Consider the following 16,672-nt stretch of genomic DNA (forward strand, 5'->3'; position numbering starts at 1 on the left):
GTTTGAGAATAAAATTTGCGCCACCTCTGGTCCGGGGCACGGGACCCGCCTGCTCCCCCCGAGGCCATTCAAGTATTACGTGAGCAGATTTTCAGCCATTTTTGACCCCCTTCCCGCCTTGTCAGCAAAACACTGATCCCCTTCCCCCCCCCCCCCAGCTAAATTTCGTCAGCAGCTTAGAATATTTCATATCTTGAAAAAGGAGTGGTTGATGACGTAAGCAACCTTCAAACCCCCCCCCCCCCTTGTTATCAAGTCAGCAAATCCGAAACCCCTCCCCCCTCGATGCTGACGTAATACTTGAATGACACCCCCCCCCCCAGGTCATCCTCGATCGTTGATTTGAAGAATAAATAGTCAAGTTGGCTTCGTTGAAAGTACGTGAAAAACCAGGACATTTTTGCAAAGAAGTCGGGACCAAAGCGCTTGCAGAGACCTCTCCTCTTCAAGCACTTTGGTCGGGACAGGCAAAAAAAAAACTTAAAATACTTGCACTGTCCCTGAACATACGGGACGGGACGTATGGTCGCTTAACTTATAGCCGTCTATGGGAAATTTGAAAATGTGCGCTAGCAGATATAAAGCCTCATTTCTTACACACGTGACCTCAATGTTTACATATTGAAATACAGCTGTTTTTATAAGGTGTATTTGATTACGTGAATTGATTACAATGCCATTCGATTTCCTACCTTTGCGAGTGCTGTGCCGAGTCGTATGAGTGCCGTCCGCATTGTGGCGCTGGGAATATCTCGTGTCAAAGTACAGCGACGACAATTTCTTACACGAGCAACTGAGGGCGTGATGGCGACGACGTTAGAGACTTTGAAGTTCGACAACTTGGCTCTGAGACGTTTGCCCATCGACAAAGAGGAGAGTAATTATGTTCGGTCGGTGGCGGACGCTTGCTTCTCGAGGGTTCGGCCGACGCCCGTCGAGAACCCGTCGATGGTCGCCTACTCCCTTCGCGCGATGTCCGACCTGTTGGACCTGCACGTCGATCAGCTGGAGAGAGCCGACTTCGCCGAATACTTTTCCGGGAACAAGCTGCTGCAGGGATCCGAACCCGCTGCCCATTGCTACTGCGGCCACCAATTCGGGTTCTTCACTGGACAGCTCGGAGATGGTGCTGCCATGTAAAGTGTTGTATTTATTTTTCCTTCCCCCCCCCCCATAAGTTTTACCCAAGTAGTCACTTGATGACGTCAAGCATGACTTCAGAAAGTCGTATAGAGTGAGATCATATAGTTTCTACAAAGGCTTTTAATAGCTGGCTGAGATGCAAAGAGATGAGTTTAGGTAAAGAAAGTAAGTTCAACTGCCCTTGTTGGGAATCGAACCCGAGACCTATCCGAGGATGATGTCACTCTCCAATACAGTAGAATCCCATTATAATGAACTCCAATTAAGAGAGTTGAGAAATCACTTCGCTATAACAAAATTTCGTTATGAAGGAATTCCAAGTTTATGCATTGTTCCTATGTAAGATTATCTGGGGGATTAGAAAAGTGTTCGTTAAAACTAGATTTTCCCTATATCGGTATTTGTTAAAATTAGATTCAACTGTAGTAGCATTTCATTTCCCATGATCTAACAGCATTAAATGTGCATAAAATGATTTACCCGTATTCAACACCGTTTTTTTAATCCAAATGTCTTGAGAACATTGCGCTTAGGAATGTGTAACTTTTTTTTGTTGGCATCTAGAGAGACGGCGACAACTTTGTAATTGTGTTTTAGAGCACAGGGGGGTCCATACAAAAAAAATTAACATTTTTATTTTAATAACTATATAATCTCTTGCAACATGAATGATGTCAGAGTACTACATGTTGTTTCCTCAATATATTGAAGAGAATTGAAGAAGTCGCCATTGTTGCCCTACGGTTTTCTTGTCCATTTCAGGCATTTTCCTTTCTCTGATGAACTTTTAAAGTCGCTTATTGGTTAAGCCGGATCCTCTTTTGTATATTCGGTAGAGCCTCGTTTATCCGACATTCCATATTATCCGATGTCCCACCGCAAAAATAAGCACCAACTGTTGAGCCTCTTAGAATTTCACGTAACGACGGAGTTAAGGCTCTAGAAACTGTAATAAAATACATTGAGTAACAAGGAGAAGTTACAGGAATCTACATAATGATGCTGCAAAGATGGCACTCATCAGGAAAGCAGACTGCAATTAAGAATTTAAATAAACTTTTTATGTCTAAACTTCAGAATATTCTGTAACTCAGTTAATAATAATAATAGATAGTTATAATAACAATTCTGTAAGTTAATTTTTCATATTATTTTTTTCTAAAACATGATTATTAGGTTTGCAATGTATAAAATTATAACATAGTCTGACATTTAATAGGGTTTTTCTTAACACCTCAGTATTATCCGACATTTTTGCTCATCTGACGTACTACCCGCCCGTTTATGTTGGATAAGCGGGACTCTAGGCTGTATGTGAAATTTGGCGGCTATCAGTCTAAGGCCGGCATTACGCTATAAAAGTTTAACGAACTTGAAAAATGCAACCAATAGGTGGATCAGTTAAGCTTACTCGAATGTAATGGATGTGATTATTAGTTATATTTTCAAGTTTTATAAAATAATTTTTATCAAACTTTTATAGTATAATACCGGCCTAAAATATAATATTTGTATAGAAAACATACAGAAAATCAATTATACATATATATATATCGAAAAAATTTATCGAGTGCATTTTTTTTTGTGTTAGGACAGAAAGTCATCATTTTAAAAATGGTTCGGGGACAGCAAGGAGAAGGACATTTCCTTATCAAATTAAGATTTGTTCAAGCAAATTTTAGAAATGTATTGATGAAGAAATTAAAAACTGAGTGGCAACTTTTTAAGAAACTGGAATATATGAATAGATTGTGACGGAAAAAAAAGTTCTGTTTCAAATATGTTTCATGTAAACTGCTAGGGACATAAATTAGCCCGATTTCGTGGTAATGACCCCCACTATATGACAGGGTGACAGACTAGGTGACCCCTAGGTGACAGACCTGTATTTATAGAAATGTTTATAATGTTTTTCAACTACTTATTTTCTAGACATAACTAGAAAGTGTGATGATTTCGTGATAATGATACAAATTATTAAATGGAACCAATTTGTTTCATTCCTATAGGTATCTTGGCGAGATTATAAATTCAAAAAATGAACGGTGGGAGATACAACTGAAAGGCGCTGGTCGCACACCATATTCCAGAACTGCTGATGGAAGGAAAGTCATGAGATCAAGCATACGAGAATTTCTTTGCAGTGAGGTTAGAATGCATAAGATACATACACTTAGTAATGAAGGGGTGCACAACCTTTTCAGTCCGCGGCAGAACTGCCCTTAGAGGGTGTGCAACAGGTGCAGCTGCACCAGACCCCATTTTTAGGGGCTATTCAAGTATTACGTCAGCATCGATGGTGGGAGGGGGTTTCCGATTTACTGACTTTTGATGACAAAGGGGAGAGGGGTTTAGATAATGCTTACATCACCAACCACCCTTTATGAAATATTATTAATGACAATCTTACTCGGTGCGCTGAAAACAATGAGAAACTTTCGCTACTTTGTGGGCATTAATGAACGCCAGTCGCTCTGACAACGGACTTATCCCGTTGCAGAGATCTCTTCCAGCCCAGCTTCGTGGCAGAGTGTGGGACAAAGTGGGTGCACCTAACAGTCTGAGTGTGTAGCTAGTGGTGTGTTTGATATTTCAGTGCTGCCATCTATACTTCAAATTGTGAGTGAAGTGTAATGATTGAATATTTGTAATGTTGTTGGTCTGTTGCTCTCTGTGGCGAGACTTTTTAACGAAAAGATCAGCTTGCATTCGCGCCTTGAAGTTGGAAACCACAGAAAACAAACTTCAGCCGACCACCATTGTGGTGCTGGTGGGGTTCGAATCTGGATCCTCGCGATGCGAGTCCGTCACTATGACCACTCGACTACCACAGCAGTGCTACTTTGTAGGCAACTGAACTAACATTCTTCCTATTGATAAATGCCCTACAGAGCCACTTCAGTGATCTCTAAATTTTTCATGGATCCAAGTGATCTGGAAATGTGTCCAGGCTGCTTAAATGCTCTGGAACTGTGCCACGCATCACTCAAGCCATCTGTAATTATATGCCGCGGATCTCTTAAATAATCGGAGAATGTGCTGCGGGTAACTTGAGTGATGTAGAACCGCTCTAGGGGGCCATTTAAATGCTCTAAAACTACGCCACACATCACTCAAGGGATCTCTAAATGTGTCATGGATTGCTTAAGTGTTCTGGAGCTGTGTCCTGGGTCATTTAAGTGATCTGAAAATGTGCCATGGGCCGCTTAAATGCTCTGGAATTATACCACGAGACATTTAAGCAATCTGTAAATGTGCCGCCTAGTTCATTTTTACAAAATTAGGTTTGAGGAGCGCAGGCCGCATCAGATAACCCCAGGACCATATTTGGGTCTAGGGCCTTTATGCGATTTATCATTATATGGCTTAGAGGGTGGGTCGCAATGAATTCATTAAGGATAAATTTTGAGTTCATAGCCTTCAAATAGCATTGAAATCAACAGAAATTGATTTTAATAACATATAAAGGAATTTTCTTCCGAAATTTCAATTTAAAAAAAATTATTTTTTTTGCATTAAAAAAATAAATTTTTGATTGGATTGTCGGGGGGGGGGGGCACTAGCCTCCCTATGTACAGGTACATCTCTGATCCCAGCAATGTGCATTAGGATTCAGAGGGGCAGAGCTGATGACAAAATTTTGCTGGCAAGGGGAGGGTCAAAAATGTCTAAAAATTTGTTGACGTAATACTTGAATGGCCCCACACTTACGATGATGCTTTGGAATTGATGAAAGAAATTTTTATCAATTCTGGAATTAATACTTTCACAAATTCTGAATTTTTATCTAGAAAGAAAAATTTCCAGAATTATTTCTTTCATTAATTCTGAATTTTTACGACCCTCGTTTATCTAGAGAATTTCGAATCCCTCCCACCCACAGAATATATTAAATTGGAGCAAAGGGGGGGTCCCAATTCTATAAAGATGCCTGTGGCCCAAATATTGTTGTTGCATTGAGCTCCGTGTCTGGTAAGGGCGGCACTGGCCCACGAACCAGATATGCAGTATTTTTCCAGCTCATGGGCCAGAAACTATTGTATACAGTGTTACCATATTATCCGTCTTTCACTGGACGTTCTCTTAATTTTAGTCGTCCCAATTAAAAAATATTGTGTTATTTTTTAAAAGTGTTATAAAATTCCCCCCTTCCCAATAAGATTTCCCATGTGTATTCTCAGTGCAGCTTGCTTAAACTTTTACATTTAATTTCTTTCTCACTAGAATTGAGATTATTTTCATAACTTATAAATCATGTTATAATAATTATGACTCTATCGCAGCTATCTTCAACCTTTTTCTTTCGAGCATCATGGTGCTCATCGAACTACCAAGAGTACTTAATACTTGTGCCCGATTTTGTCCTTGCATGTGCTTTATCAATGGTTTAATTAAATATCCTTTATAAATTGCATTACAATTATGGTGAATTTGGGCCCCCCATTTATCATATTGTGAGTATTGATACTTTTCTACTGGGATTACCTTTCATGGGATAGATGTAACCCCCCTCGGTTGGCTGCAGGTTGTGCACCCCTGCTATAATGCATTTCGTTTATATCATTTGGCCCTTAATTTTGTGCATTCGGGTGCAGCCAGTCGTTCTTAAGTTTGACTTCACATTTTGAAAATTAATAACATTAGAGCATAGGTGCCTATGTTTCCGATTTTTAAAATCTTCCAGTTAGAAACCAGATTGTATCAATTTTTCACATCTTTTTAAGATCCCTAAAAGTCCTCAAATTGTGCTTCGCTTGAATGAAAATTCCCTAAAAAAAATACTTTTCAGTACTCTTGAAATTTCAGACTGATCATGTTTTCTCTGGAGAAAAACATAGGAAGTTAAGATTTCAATAACGCGAAATCAACAAGTGTTGCCAAATATGATGCAAAAAGTAAGCAAAGTTGCCAAGCATAACTAAAGAAAGCACCTTCAAGTCTGTGTAAAAAATAAGAAAATATAATGGAAAAATTGGTCACATAGGCGCCAAAACCTGAGGGCTGAGGCTGTTCAAGGTCCCCTCTCCCAATAATTAATGAATATAAAATGTAATTAACCACTCCCCCCTCTGCATAAGGTCTTGACTCCTGTATATACGTTGGGTCTTTTCCACTGCACACTGTTGTGCAATCTTTTCAGCGCACATCTATGTTGAAAGCCTAGTTAACAGTGACCTTGAGAAAGGAATTCCTTATTCACTACCCCTCTCACATAAGAAAAATGGGATGTTGAACAGGAAATTCTGGAAATTGAAGGACGTCCAGAGTGTGGTTGGTCATCAGTAGGGGTTGGATTTTTATGTCCTAAAGATGGAACGTCATTGCTGATAGGTTAAAAAAAACCTGAATTTACTGATCAGCAATGACGTTTCATTCTTTATGGGACATAAAAATCCGAGCCCTAGTCATCAGTCTACATTTCATCTTTTTTTTGAAACAGAAAAAGTATTTGTACACTTGAGCTGTACCCATAGCACCATTCCCATTAGCTGTTTCTAATATCTCAACAGTTTCTGTGGTTTTTCTCCCCAAGCAGGAAGCAACACTTCACAGCCATGCACTATTCGCTTAAGTCTGTCGTGACCAAAAACAAGGAACAGGCTAAACAGCTTCCATGGGAAAAAATTCACGGATGCCCAACACAACCTTCCCAAGTAACGGCACTTTTTACATTGGTTCAGGAGTGGCTTACTAGTAGAACTACATACTATGGATACTCTGCTTACATAAGGCGATTTTGCTTATTTTTGGGTACATCCCTGTATCATGGATGGTGATATGGGGAGGGGGGCATGTCAATGATAGAGGTGACGAATGTAATATGCATATATATATATGAATTGGCATCATCATGGCCTCCCCGGTCTTTCATGTCTATCTCCGCTTATACCGTTTTATGTTCAGCAAGTAGATTGTGACAGTTCATTAAAACAAGTGTATTTTATTTTATAAAAAAATAGGCAATGCACTTTCTTGGTATACCTACAACTAGAGCTGGTTCCTGCGTGACTTCAGATTCCCTGGTCATCCGAGATATATTTTATGATGGTCATCCTATACAAGAAAAATGCACTATTGTTTTGAGAATAGCTCCAACTTTTCTAAGGTTTGACCAGTTTTTTCCTATGCATTAGATCAGTGTTTCCCAACCTTTTGAAATTTGCGGCATCCTTGGGAATAACGTCAAAATTTGGGGCACCCTTCCTTGAATACAGAGTTTACTACAACAAAAATCACTGAGTGAAAATACATCAATAGAGTTTTGTTCGATTAATCATTAATGTGAAACTTTTGATTGATGCTTAGAGCACGGACACTTGATATCAGACCTTACAGTTAGCAACCAAACACCCATATCATCCTCAAAGCCTTGCTGTGTATTTATTTTTTTGTAGGACGAGAAATGTAAAAACTATTGTCTCCTTAATCAGAAAAGGTTTGCTCGCATATAATGATATGATGTTGAAAAGGGTGAAAGTGCGTTAATTGCTTTTCATTAGATTAAGATACTCCTCTCTCAACCCAAGCCAAAAAACTGCCACAGACATCTCACTCTTGGTGAATTTACCTTTGAGTGTAGAATCCGCACAAAAATTCATCTGGTTCGGCAAGACAGGAAATCTATTTTCTCCGCACTGTCTGCGAAATCAATTGGTGAGACAACCCAATCGAGATTCTCAGTGGAAAGAGATGGAAAGTACATATGTATTGCATCTTGCAATCTTCATAAGTGTTGAAAAATGAAGTCTTTCAGCTTATCCGAAGATGATGTCACCCTCCGCTATTATAACGAATGTTTCGACAGCTGGCTGATGCGAAGATAAATCCAAGAAAGAAAATTCAACTGTTTTTGAGGAAAATTGAACCTACGTTCTCTCACTTGCTGGGTGAGTGCCCTAGACTATGAAACCAATGAATCATCTTTCCTTAGAGCTCATGTGCTCTGAACAGGGCAGCCAGACTGCATGACAGTGTCATGCATGAGAGTACTTTATTCAACTTGATTTATTAAGACCTTAAATCAAAAAAATATTACAGTCCACTTATCTCCATAATATCTCGCGGCACTCCGTAGCTGATATTGTGGCACACCGGTTGGGAAACACTGTATTAGATGGTTATCCATTAAACCTCATTTATTTGCAATTCCTATGTTAACTGACATCCGTTTCATTGGCAGTTTTTTTTCTTAGGTAATGTGAATGTATTGCCAAAGTTTTAAATTTTCAGTCAATATATAAGGGGGGTTATTCACGCTTTCGGAAAGTAAAGATACTATACAATGACTACTACTTATTCAAAACAGTTTTGTTTGACAAAACATTTTTTGAACTAGTGAATAATTGAAAACTATTCACTAGTTTTTGCGATATTGTTATATATAATTGCCACCATTATCTCAACATTTATTTGTTCTGTGCCTTAGTGTTATAAAAATCTGCCGCTGGCTATCGGAACCACATTGTATCTTCATCATGGATGTGTTGTCCCCAAGATATCGCTTCAATGAAAGAAGCAAAAGAAAGTTACTGGGAGCACACACACAAGATCCATTCTGCATGGTCAAAACGTACCACTTGAATCTTTTTGAAAAGAGCAGTGGTGATGTACACTGTGTGATGCTCAGCAGGAGGACATCACTTGTCAACATTATCCTCCATTTGTTTTAAATAGCCAGTTGAAGGCATTGCAAAGTTAGGCAGGTTGGGAAAAATGGCTTCTTTTTTCGAAAAACAGAAATCATTCCGTTTTTTACTGAAATTGAGATTTTGATGAATACATATAGCTCCAATGCTGATGATTGTTTCATGGATTCGTGAAAATTGGTTTTACCTTCAGAGAAATTCGTAGCATCACATGATTACATTTTGTTTATTCGGTGTTCATAAATGAGACAATTTATTTGTGGGTATTTGCTGGGTGATGACATTTGAGGAAACTTATGACAGACTTCATAATCGGCAGGATTCTGAATTCCTAAAACTCTTGCTATTCGAGCCAGACCTGGCATAGCAATGACAAAAGACAACAGTGAAAATATCATGGTAAAAGTCACATAATGGTCAGTTGCCAACTTACATAATAAAACATTACTTTTCTTCCTATATTTTATTTATTATAGTCAAACTTAAAATATTGTAATATAATTATTTTTAATGAAGTGTTCTGTGAACTTGAAGGCAGACACATCTGCTAGAAGCAAACTCTATCATTGTTTTGTTGGAATATCTCTTGCAACTGTTTTAGAACTTTTATTGATCATTGATTTTATTATTAGAACTTTTAGTAAATGTGAGACATACTTCTCTATTATAATGCATTACATGGCTGTATTGGTTTTTTCTAGGTTTGGGTCATTTGAAATCTTCAAAACTATAGATCCAATAACCAGGCGATGTGGTCCAAGTGTTGGAAAAACTGATATGCTCGTGGATATCCTTGATTATACAATTGAGACTTTTTTCCCTGAGGTGATGCTTTAATAATAGGGTGATTGGTTTTTAATTGGTAATATTCTTTTGAATAAAGCCAGTAGTTACACATAGCCATGTTCTAATGACATCCATAAAGTGTGCCATAGCCCTGAATATAGCAACGAGTTTGGTTAGAGCAGCTGATAGATATTTCAGAAGAAAAAAAATATATATATTGAAATTATAGTGACAGTGAGATTCCTAATTGCTCTGTCATAGTTTTTTTTAAGGAGCTGTCAAAAATACTGGTAAATTGAAAAAGAATGCCTCAACTATTTGAAGTTTGAACCTTTACAAGAATGCCTCAAACATAAAAGTTTGGTATTCCTTTTCTAGTGACTCTTTTGATGAAAACAATACCAATCAGCTATGCAACTTGACTGTATTCGAGCAAAATAAACCAATTGTTTTTTTTGTCTAATAGTACTCTTAACCTCCCAATTGTATGCTACATCTGCATGTTCAATAGGGATTCATCGATTCAGTCCTTTTTCAGCACTGCTTAGCTCTCCGCCTTACTACGTGTACAGCATCATTGTACAGTGGCATCTCAGCTAACAAACGCCTCAGCTTACATACAGTCGAATCCCATTATAACGAACTCCAAGAGACCTGAGAAATCACTTCGTTACAACAAAATTTCATTATAAAGGAACTCCAGGTTTTTGCATTGTTCCCATCTAAACTTATCTAGAGGATAAGAAAAGCGTTCATTAAAACAAGATTTTCAGTATTCAGTAAAACGGGATTCGACTGTATATTTTCTCCATCTTGGCTAACAAATGTTTTGGTAGATGTGGATGCATATGCTAACATAAAACAATCGTGTCATGAGCTAAATTTTCACGTCAATTAAAATGAATCCAATGAGTAATTGCCACTTCAGCCATCTTTAATTTATTTACATTTCAGAATTGCTTTCCAGTTACATCTTTTTTTCTCTTTCAATGCTATTAATCCCACAATCAGCCATTGATGTTTGAGCTGCAGGATGAACCGCAAAGAGGAAATCCTGCTTGCTCGGTTGCACGTAGGACAGTCACCTCACACAATCATGTCTTTTGTTACGAGAGAATTACAAAGTACCCATTTTGTCAAAGTCCATTATCTATTGCTCATGCTTTTAGTTGTACACATCATAGTCATCATTTTATAACCGCTTTTGGTCATAGTCATCTTTCACTTCGTGACATTTTATCCGACCATTGCAATGCATTTCACATTTTTAAATTCATCAAGGCCATTGGTTTTTAAGACAAAATATAGTTTCCTACAATCTGCGTCATTGTTTTACGTTTCATGCATCATAGTTTTTGTCATACATATTTTTACTTTCCTGATATAACAAAAATTTTCTTACTTTTGATAGGTCATTTGTTTTATCGCAGTTTGAACAAATTGGTTCTAAAACCACAAAAATCAAAATCCAATCCAATCTTTTTTTCCTCCTTCAGAAAGATTCTGGGCCTTTTCATGTGAAATGAATAATTAAGCTAAGAGAAAATGCATTAAAAAATAAAATGTCCCACAGACAATGGATGATTTCGGTGGATACTGTAAGACTCTTAATTTAATATCAAACTATGCAGTCTGTACGTTTTGGGAACTTACCTTTTTCATCCTCGTGTGTGTGTGACTATATCATACAGCACACTTAATTTTTCACCATGGCTCACAAACCTGATTGTATAGCATATTTAGTGTAAAATAAAAAAATGTGTTCAGCTTTTAATTTTCCTTTAAATTCTCCTTCATCCGATTGTGAAGTTGTTCATCTCAGCCTTCTGTCAGTATGTACATTTTATGATGCTTCTTAGTGTTTTATAAAACTTCTCTTCAAATTTTGGGCCATTTTTGGAATGAGTTAAACAAATTTTTCGTAGAACCAATGGAATATTGCATTTTGACTAACAAAGGTTTCTGTTAACAAATGCGATCCCGTAAAGAATTATCTTCGTTAGCCAAGGTATCACTGTATTTTAAGATTAAACAAATGCTTATTGTTCTACTTTATAGCAAAATCTGTAAATATATTTTTATTTTATAATAAACAGGGTTTACGCTAGATAAATTCCTTTAGCAAAAAAGTGAAAATGGGGGAAAAAGCTTTAGCAAAATGCTACAATGCTAATGATTTATAGCATTACGAACAAACGACCGTAGCTTAAACCCTGATAATAAATCTACATTAAAGTTTGCCTTTAAAAACTTCCAGGTTCATCATGAGTTTGAAAAGAATGATCAAGAAAAATATGCCAGATTTTTTAAAGAAGTTGTTTGCAGAACTGCTCGGCTGGTAGCTCAGTGGCAATGCGTAGGCTTTTGTCATGGGTATGTATATAAAAACGTTAAACCTATTTGAGTGATTTTTTTGTTGTTTTTTGTATTATTTACTATTGATTTTTCTTAGTGTTGAATAATATCAAAATTATGCAAGAAATTTTTTAAATTCTAGTGTGTTGAATACAGATAACATGAGCATAGTAGGTTTGACTATAGATTATGGCCCATTCGGATTCATGGACATGTTCAATCGCGATTACATTTGCAATACATCAGGTGCGTTAAGTTATCTCATTTTGCATTTGAAACTAAGTTATTATATGTTAATGTGATCAATATTCCATTCCAAAAAAACACTCTTGAATCTTGTGCGAATTATGTTCATACACCTAAAAAGATCTGAAGTGTGGCTCATTTAAATTTATAGATGAGGGTGGCAGATATACTTATACAAAGCAGCCAGAGGTGTGCCTTTGGAATCTTAAGAAACTGGCGGAAGCGATTGATTCAGTTCTTCCTTTATCTGTCTCATCTCAATCCTTTGAGCTTTTTGAAGAAGAATTCAATTCTCACTATTTGAAAAAAATGCGGCAAAAGGTATTGAAATTGAAAATAAAAATCCATATTTATATTTCCTATATTTTATTGATTGTTTTTGTTTGTTGATATATGATTTTTCAGTTGAAATCTCTTAAAAAATCAACAATTTTTCGTTTTTAAAATTTTAAATATTCTTCTCTCATGATAGAATTAAAAAAAAATTTTAATTACACTGAAATTTTTCTAAAATGGCCACTTAGCATTCCATGAAATGGTGGATATCTGTTTATTGACCATCAAATGAAAGTAGATATTGGTACATTGGGCATTTAAAAACAAAGCATTATATAAATGGTCATTGGAAGTATTTCAGACCTATGAGCGTTGAGCTATAAATAAGAAATTTCAAATTCTGACTGAATTCTGAGGGTCTTCGAGTATCTAGATTCTGATGCCACTGGATATTCAAACTGCCTAGTGTGTAGCTTTTGATGGTATTACCCTGTACTGATGGCTATGTGTCATTAAAATCAAGATGTGTTGTACATCCTTTGAATTGACAGATTTTTGCATCAGGTCTTCCATTTTTCTCAAATAAAACCGTAAAAATTGACCCTCATCATAAAAGAAAGTACAAACGCTTTTGCCCTGTACACCTTTTTCCTTTAAATAAACCTGTCAACGACAACTTACTCTGCTGTATCTACCAAAATAACTAATTTTATTCTCACCCTTGTTTTCTTTGGTTCATTATATATTATCTCTAATTTTTTTTCTTTTAACTCCAGGTCATGAAAATTCGTAAAGGAAAGTGCAGAAATGATTTGTAATTATATTTTGTTTTGTTTTTTTCACCTTTTTAGCTTGGCCTTTTAAAAGAACTGCCAGAAGATGTGTGAGCATCCATTTTTGTTTTTCTTCCTAATTTATGATATAATTTTTTTTGCCTTTCCTCATAAATTTATTTAATATTTTCCTGCATTATTTTTAATTGGCATGAATCTATTTAGTATATCGAGGGAGATTGCTTAAAATTATTTATAATTTCTCAAGCAAAGAAGATGGATGATGAAAGCAGTTATAATGCAAGGGGTATACCATGCCGCTAACTCCAATACAACGGGATATTTAAAAATGTGATTTATTAATTTAGTAAAATAAAAGAAATATGTGATGATAAACACAGTGCATCTTATTCTGTGGTGTATCAAAGCTCTATCAGGTGCTAAAATTTCGCGGATCGATTCTCTAAATTTATTGTACTGAGGAATGATTCATTTTGCAGCATACCATACAATTGAGCTATTAATTGAGCTTAACTTGTTATGATAAGTTAGTACAGTGCAACTTTGGTTTACAAGTGTTTCGATATACAAGCAAAAATTTTGAGCACATTTTGACTCAAACGAGTGGCGATTTGCATTATGAGCAAAATATTTTGTTTTTTTTACATAAACGGTTCTCGACCGTTGCTCTGTGGAGCCCTTGGGGCTCCGTGTGCACTCTCCAGGACTCTGCGAACACTCAAGAAAAATATTTAAAAAAACCAGTAAATTTTTGAAAAAATAGTTATAAATATTTTCGAATAAATATAAATCAATAATTTTAATGAAGGATTAACAAAAAGGGACCTACAGGGCTCCGCCATAGAAATTGTATACCAAAAAGGGCTCCACAACTCAAAAAATGTTGAGAACCACTGGTTTACATGATCACAACTGAATCGATGGTTCTTCACTTTCACCCATATACGTACTGTGGGATCAGGGGTAATCTTCAGCAAACAGAACTAATCTAACTCTCTGAGCATTTAGGAAGAACCATTTTCACATCATGCATTGTCTCAAAGTCATCAATAAAGTCTGGGATGAGGACCATCAAGAGAACTCCCAATTCTGCTTGGAGAAACGTGTGGGATGATTGCATTGTTGAAAATGGCTTTAAGGGGGTTAGCTCAAGAACAAAAGCTACTACTTTTCGAAAGATCTTGTCCTTGGGGAATGCCATGTGACTTAGTGAATAAGGATGACATTCAAGAACTAGTGGAGGAATATGGCTTGGAGTTGACCACAGACGAACTGTGATGGATTTCCATTGCAGCAATAGCAAGAGTTTATGGACAAGATCTCGTCTGAGGAGGAGGAAGAGAGAAATGAGTTCTTAACTTTAAATGAGGTTATAGAGATGTGTAAAATTCTGTAGAAAAGAACCAGCCAAGTAAATCTAGCAGTAGGTGCAATGAATCTGTCCAACAACAATTTAATTTCTTATTTCTGCAAAATCCTCAAATGGAAGCAAAAGCAAGCATCATTGCAGTAGTTCTTTTTTAAAGTTGCACAAAAAGATGAAGGTGGTTGGGAGCCGGCAGATAAACAATGAGTTTTAAACAATAGTCCTCCTCTCTGTTGTCATTTAGAGTAAGTTAATGTGCAAAATTATTGTATGTTTGTGTTATGTATTGTACTGTATTATTGACTAAATGCTGTTTTGATCCGTAATTTTTATGAGAATGAATAGTCGTAGAATGAAACATCTAAATTTACATAATTTTTTTGTATCGACATATTTGATATATCAATATACCAGTACATTCACAGAACAAATTATGGTCATAAACTGAAGTTCCTCCATGAAAAATACAAGAGCGTGTAGGATTTATTGTTTACTGAGACAAATGTTATACATTTTAAAAGTTGTTTTGGAGTTAGTGTGCCATCTCTGGTAGAGATGTGTCTAGTATGATATGTTATGTCTAATCATCATGACCTTCATATATACCTGTATATTGCTGCCAAAGTGCGAAGTGGCCAGTGTTGTTGACCCGGTCAATGCCCAAAATTCAGACTTAACCCTGGCTTTGGCCCCCCCCCCCATCTACAGATCTCACTAGGATATCAATATTCAGATTTCTTTCATCATTCGGGTTGCCATAGCTGACCATAATTATTATGGTTAGCTACGGGTAGTTATAAGTGGTCGTAATTATAAAAAAAAACAAGCCAACGTGGTGATACCCCCAAATCATAGGGATCGATACATAGGGGGCCAGCTAAAGCTCAGCGAAAGTCAGAATTTTGGACATTGGCCAGGTCAACTGGCTTGGCTTTGGCAGTAACATATATATATATCGCTCACTAAGATTGAAACTTAATAGTTTCGTTTTCTGGAAAATGAGACATTCTCTGATCAGTGCTGTACATTAATCAAATTTAATGTACTAAATAAATACTTCTTTAATAACTTATTGTTTCCAATTGATTTTAGTTCCTTAGTTGAAGCTTTGTTTGACACAATGGAACAGACTGGGGCAGATTTCACGAACACATTTCTTTGCTTGAGTCCTTTGTTGCTGCCTGGTCTAAATGGTCATGAAGCATCGCTCAAAAATGTGAAACATAATCTTGTGGAAAACTGCTGCTATCCAAAAGACATTGTTCTGAAAAATACTAAAATGAGCATGAGTTCGAGGTAAGTTTTGTGAGAATTCAAGTAAAATTGGATTTAGTGAAATTTAATTGGATGTCAGTGAACTTATGTTATATACATGTGTCGTATACACATTAATTATAACTGTATTCTCATTATGTTTTTCTAACCATAACCACATCAGTTCCAGCCAAATACACAGTATTTAGTGTAGAGATGCCAGTAATCTAAGTAATTGAAGACATGGGTGCAAGAGCCAGTTTTCTAAATTTTTCAGAATGGATAAAAACTTTAAAAAATACTTAACTTTTTTAAACTTATCTAATTCAGATAAAACATTAAATAATACTTTCCTCTATTGCAAACCAGTTTTACTTTTTCAACTTTTTGATTGCTATTTTTGTTAAAAAAAAATAGAAACAAGTTTTCTGGTTTTTTCCCAGCTAAACACTGAATTCTGTGGCTAGGCTTATCAATGAAATCCTGGTAGATACTCAAACTCTTTATTAACACATTAAAACTGTATGGTTATAAGAAGTATAACTTGTAATTAAGTTTGTAGAAAGAAATCGAGAGCAAAAGATTTAATAAGCCTTTCAGTGGCAATCCCAAGATATCTCGTCAAACTTGATCTGTTTTATTTCTGTCACCCTGAGATATTTTGTCCTCTAAAAATACAATGAAGCTGTTTTACAATAAAACATGCTTTTCATTCCCTCCAACCAACAACTGCAGTTGATAAGGTTGTTCAACCTTAGATAAGGAGGAGCGAGAAAAATTGGCTCAGTATAAATGATGCAAGAACG

The 16,672-nt window shown here is 36.3% G+C and overlaps 1 protein-coding gene across 1 annotated transcript in view; it reads left to right on the top strand.

Annotated features, from left to right (window-relative positions):
- The first annotated feature begins 599 nt into the window (after positions 1 to 599).
- Positions 600 to 16,672, top strand: part of LOC149087391 (protein adenylyltransferase SelO, mitochondrial-like) — a 29,150-nt gene continuing 13,077 nt past the window's right edge. The window contains exons 1-9 of the mRNA XM_089231474.1: positions 600 to 1,136; positions 3,153 to 3,291; positions 7,104 to 7,249; positions 9,491 to 9,614; positions 11,833 to 11,948; positions 12,073 to 12,176; positions 12,328 to 12,497; positions 13,304 to 13,335; positions 15,705 to 15,908. Coding sequence (XP_089087600.1) covers positions 718 to 1,136; positions 3,153 to 3,291; positions 7,104 to 7,249; positions 9,491 to 9,614; positions 11,833 to 11,948; positions 12,073 to 12,176; positions 12,328 to 12,497; positions 13,304 to 13,335; positions 15,705 to 15,908 — 1,454 coding nt within the window. The 5' untranslated portion in view covers positions 600 to 717. The remainder of the gene's footprint in view (positions 1,137 to 3,152; positions 3,292 to 7,103; positions 7,250 to 9,490; positions 9,615 to 11,832; positions 11,949 to 12,072; positions 12,177 to 12,327; positions 12,498 to 13,303; positions 13,336 to 15,704; positions 15,909 to 16,672) is intronic.

The sequence above is a fragment of the Pholcus phalangioides genome, unplaced genomic scaffold, assembly GCF_987345545.1.
Source record: "Pholcus phalangioides strain wild (caught in Gottingen) unplaced genomic scaffold, Ppha-v1.0 ptg000004l_1, whole genome shotgun sequence".
NCBI lineage: Eukaryota > Metazoa > Arthropoda > Arachnida > Araneae > Pholcidae > Pholcus > Pholcus phalangioides.